Source organism: Olea europaea, chromosome 7, assembly GCF_002742605.1.
Source record: "Olea europaea var. sylvestris chromosome 7, O_europaea_v1, whole genome shotgun sequence".
Classification (NCBI taxonomy): Eukaryota; Viridiplantae; Streptophyta; class Magnoliopsida; order Lamiales; family Oleaceae; genus Olea; species Olea europaea.
Genome location: NC_036243.1, coordinates 4,284,199 through 4,289,517, shown reverse-complemented (window position 1 = coordinate 4,289,517; position 5,319 = coordinate 4,284,199). Strand labels below are relative to the sequence as shown.

General features: G+C 32.6%; 1 protein-coding gene across 2 annotated transcripts; it reads right to left on the bottom strand.

Annotated features, from left to right (window-relative positions):
* Window positions 1-254: 254 nt before the first annotated feature.
* On the bottom strand, window positions 255-2,323 carry LOC111396726 (UDP-glycosyltransferase 74E1-like). 2 transcript variants are annotated; one of them, XM_023023206.1, is made up of 3 exons: window positions 1,307-2,323; window positions 563-1,229; window positions 255-460 (listed from the first exon to the last, which is right to left on the bottom strand). In XM_023023206.1, exons 1-3 carry the CDS (start codon window positions 1,988-1,990, stop codon window positions 450-452), a joined length of 1,362 nt encoding a protein of 453 aa, XP_022878974.1. In that variant the 5' UTR covers window positions 1,991-2,323; the 3' UTR covers window positions 255-449. The 2 variants fall into 2 exon arrangements, with proteins under 2 accessions (XP_022878974.1, XP_022878973.1); XM_023023205.1 differs by having other exon boundaries at window positions 255-1,229.
* Window positions 2,324-5,319: the final 2,996 nt, after the last annotated feature.

The following is a 5,319-nucleotide window of genomic DNA, read 5'->3' as shown; positions in this document are numbered from 1 at the left end:
AATTAAATTTTCAAATTCAATTATAAGTGTTATCGTTTAGATTGGAGTTAAACACCACTAATTCTAGATAACGTTACTGACTTGAGTTGGATGCCAATTTCTCTGATCGAACCACGTGTCTTATTTGATTTCTAGAACATTGAAAAGTCTTGGTGAGAGCATTAGATCTCTTTCTTTAATATTTTAACCAAGAAAATAATTGGTTGCGGTAGGAATGGAATATTACATAAATACAGCCATTAGATATCAAGAGAGAGACATATAATGTAACGTTTTATCAATTAATGGATGATTACAAAGTTAAATAGACTGATTTCTTCCCAACTGTGCCACAGATTACGTCATGAATGACCTGTGTTGGCATCAGCAAATTTGACTTTAACAAGTCAAGAGGGACAAAAACACTTTATTTCCAATTTTACCGTTAAATTCTGAAATCATTTTCCATCCTAGCTGTAATCTGAAAAGCATAAGTAACAAAGTCAAAAAGTTACGAAACAAAATCTTCAACAAGTGAAAAGTTTCGAAACAAAATCTTCAACGTTCGTAGCAGAACTCCCACCTTTATCGACGGCCTCTTTGGCCAATTCCTTCCACTTGTCGGCACTTTCTTTGAGCTTCTTTCCTTGTTCTCCTCGAATAACTTCTTTTATACACATTTCAATTTCTTCTCTACTAACCAACCCATTTTCATCGGGTTTAACGCGTATCCCTACTTTAAATTCGTCCTCAATAAGTTTCGCATTAGTCGTTTGATCAACCCACTGTCCCATGGCTATAAAAGGAACCCCAGAAGTCAATGCCTCGAGTGTAGAATTCCATCCACAGTGTGTCATAAAGCACGCTATGGCCCGATGAGACAAGACTTCTGTTTGGGGACACCAATTCACTACTAGACCTTTTTCGGATACCATTGAAGTGAAGTTTTTTGGAAGTTTATTCTCCTCTGAAGCTCGAACTACCCATAAGAAATAGCAGTTGCTCATCATAAGGCCATGTGATAGTTCTTCCATTTGTTCTTCTTTGAGGCTTGCGACACTTCCAAATGAGACATACACAACAGAACCAGTTTCTCTTGAATCTAGCCATTTCATGCTTTCTTCATAATTTTGTTCAAATAGATTAATCTTATGAGTTTTTTCGTTGGCAATTTCCTTTCCCGGGTATGTTAATGAAAAAGTCGGTCCAACAGTCTTAAACGGCCACCGGCTTGTCATCCAGTTAAGTACCTGAAACGAACATGGCAACCAACGCTTGTAAGAAATCAAAGGAAGCCTGATTATGGTATTTGATTAATGTTTGTTACCTCATTTTCCAGCTTGTCGAAAGTGTTGATAAAGATCCAATCTGCTTCCTCAAGATTTGAGAATTGATCAGTAAGTTGCCTTAAAATGGTATTCTCTGCATCCGGTAAAAACGAAAAACAAGGCAAATCATTGACACCAAGCGGAACCATGGAAGGCAACACTATCTCCGAATCTTGATAAGGAAATTTTATCAACCCTGTGTACATATGATAGTAGACAGCACACACACCACTAGCCTGTGTGAAAAATGAAGCCCCAAGTAGGCCTTCCCGGTGTGCTACATTCAAAGCCCATGGCATGGTCGAGTCGTACACCAGAACTTTAGCCGGGCATGTCTCTCTTTGTTCCCGAATGAACTTGGCCAAGTTCTGGGAAGCTTTTTCTTTGAATCGCTTGAAGAAGCCTTCTATACTCTCTTGTTCTTTAACATCTTCTGTACCATCGGAGATAGTTTCGACATTGATCGATGTGTTCGATGGAACTTGTGCAGATTTGCTTACCATAGTGGTTAGAATGATGGTCACTTTTAGGCCATTTGAGGCTAGGCACTTGGAGAATTCCAGTGCTGGATTTATATGACCTTGTGCAGGAAAAGGGAAGACTATGATATGAGGCTTATTATCTGCCATTTCTTCTTTATCTGTGATGGGCCTTTTTATTGTCCTGTGATATTTATAAGCCATGTCAAAGAGGTGGACTTTGGATGGTAGCACACAATGGGAATTACAAGGTTCCCCATCTAAGCTTAGGAGGATGTTTCTATATATTACTCTTCTTTTCGTCCTTTTTATTATTTTTTTCGGTCCATGCCGGAATTAATTGTCCTATGTTGAAAGGTTAAAAAATGCACACTTAGCATGGCATGTATTTGGCACCATTTGGATGTTTGAAGCATTCGTCAATCCAGCGATATAAGCTTCTGGAGCTACCAATGTTTCTAGAATCCAGACGCCGAAGACAATAGCATTTCACAAGTTTCAACCAGGGGCGAATCCTGGACTTCGACTCAGTTAGGGCGTTCGTTAATCGTTGACTGTTGACTGTCGATAGTCAACGGCTATATAGAGATATCGTTTATTAATATTAAATTAAATATTAGTAAAAATTCTTCGATCTATATGTAAATTTACTAAAATGTAAAAATCGTATATTTATATCATATTATTTTTCCATACAATTTGAAATAATATAAATTATATGATACATAAAACTTCTGTGTTATCAATGCTTAACAAATCGTTTGATTGACTAAAAGTAGTTGAGAGCTTAGATACACCACTACAAGAACTAGATTGAAATGCAGTTGAAAAAATCATTCCATAATTAATATGAAAATTGAACGTTAATTAAAGATTAAACGTAATTAAAATTAATTTTAAAATATAATTAAAGTTTCAATTTTCAATTCTCAACACTAATTCATCACAAATTATAAATTCCCCAATTTCTCATTTTCAATTTTTATGAATCACATTCACATTTCACGATACTTAAATTAATTTTTAATATCACAATTCACAGTAGACAAATTCTCAAATTTTCAAATAATATATAAATTAAAACTCAATACTCTTAAGTCATATCTTATAAATTATTGAAGTATAAAATATTTAAAACGACAAAAAATAAAAAAATAAAAAAACTCTCCTGAACTCTTAACATATATTATTTTGTTAAATTTAGATTCAAAATTCAACTATTGCCATGATGGTTAAACTTCCAATTATCATAATTTTAGAAGTTATATGTTCGAATACTTTCCTTAGAGAATTAATTTTGGTAAATATTGTAGAAATAAAAATATCACACAATGAAATGGAGGGGAAGGAATCGAACCCAAGACTCATAATATATAAAAGGAAGTTTTGACCAACTAAGCAGAAGAGAAGTTTGAAAATAAAATGAACTACTAGTTATATAACCTAAAATTTTTATCTATTATAAAAAAATAAAAAATCTCACCGGCAAATCTAGCTAGGGTGGCCGTCCTAGTTGGCCAACTACTAAATCCGCCACTGGTTTCAAGCAAGAGAAATTTACAATTCAAAGACAAATAATTCAATTCAAGACTTTGGACTACTCTGAGGGAGTCACTTTCAACCATTTCAATTTGAAATTCATTCTTCTTTTTAAAACATGAGTCCATCTCTCAGTGCAACAGCCTCCGCATCCTCCATCCAGAACTTCCTAACTGTTTGCTTCGATTTAGAACCTGTTTGACAATCATTATTGTACCAAAAAAGAGTTATGAATATTGATTCTTAGAAGAATGTGTGGTCCAAAAATAGAAAAAAGTTTTTGGTATACGTATAGAATATTGTAGTGTGTAAATTTGTAGTTGAAAATAGTCCTATAGCAAACCATGAAATAAGTTAATGGATGTCAAACAAACACTTAATTGCCACCACTGCCCCAGCTTCACCGCAGATTGTTGATGAGAATCCTGCAAGCGTATGAGATCGTGGACAAGTAATAGATTTTATGAGTTAAAAGTATCTTCCAATAAAGAATAAAATTCAATTCAAGTTTACTAACTTAAGCCTTGTTTGATCCCAATTTTTGGGGTAAAATGTATTATAGAATTGTTATTTTATGGAGAATGATTGTTTAAAAGTAAGGAAATGTTTTTGAAATACGTGCATAATTATTTTATGGGAGAATGTGATTGAAAATGAGATTTGAAAAAATGCATTCTTGAAAAAATGGGATTCAAATAGAGAATTAGTATAGAATTCGAATTATGTAACACAAAACAGTTGAATTTTTTAATTCTAAATTAAGGGTTTGTATCAAATTATTGATAACTATATTGAATTTAGAATTCGCCTATTGCTATTTATTTCAATTTTCAATTATATAATTTAGTTTCGTTTATGCATTCTTGTCAATCGATAAAATTAAGGTATTTTCCTTTTTTTAAGATAAATTAATTCTATTCTCGATCTTATTTCTAGTCCAAATTTGAATGCTTAGAACGCATTTTTGGATTATCTATATGACTGCACATACAATTTTGTTATTCCTAGTGTCTATTATTCATGCGTTAAACTTGTTACATTCTAAACTTACACTACAACAAGCCACTAATTATTTAATTGATTGCCAAATAATTAAATAATGTAATGGGAATGAAAAATTAATCAAGAAAAAAAATACTATAATACTAGTTTTAAAAGAAAATATATAAACAATAAGATTCATCTTCATCCAATATAATTACGGATCCATCCTCTCATGATTTTGAATAAATTACAAGAAGAATGATGAATAAATATCACTTGGATCATTAGTGCTTGTAAAAGTCATGATCTTCAATCTCAAGGTCGAATTTATGAATTTCTTGATGTAATTGGCATTCAATTCTTACTAGGGTTTGATTTTTCTCTCTCAAAATACAACAATTGACCTCTTTTTCCCAATGAATTTGATGATTGATGTGGCATTAGGAGGCTAGAGAAAGATGTTCAATGTTTTGCCTAAATTCTTTATTTATATGAGTCAAAATTAGGTCAAAATCGCATCTGATTTGGGTTTCGAAAGAGTTTTCAACTAAAAAGGAAAATTAATCCATCAGATAAAATTAGGCTCGTGCAGGGGTACCAGCTACTTGCTCGCATGCATGTTGTTTTAAGCTTTGGCTTTTAGCATGTCGAGAAGTGTGACTCGTGTGCGTCCGTTTGTGCGATTTCATCCTAAATAATCGTTAATATATTTATCATAACTTTCTCACCCAATATTCGATTGAGGCTATTCAAAGTGCATTGAAAAACTAACTCAAAAGGTTAAAAATTCTGCTAGAAATATAATTTTTTTTCCAGTTAATATTCCAAAAATATATCTTAATCTAAGACTAAAAATCTGAAGCATAACTTGTGCAATTGAAAATTGATTTTATTTTAATTATTGCATCCAATTGATCACTTGTGATAATCAATCATCATTTTGAGGTCCGAATCAACTATTAGATAATTGCATTTTGGTCCATAAAGTTTGGATTTCTAATTTTTAGCAC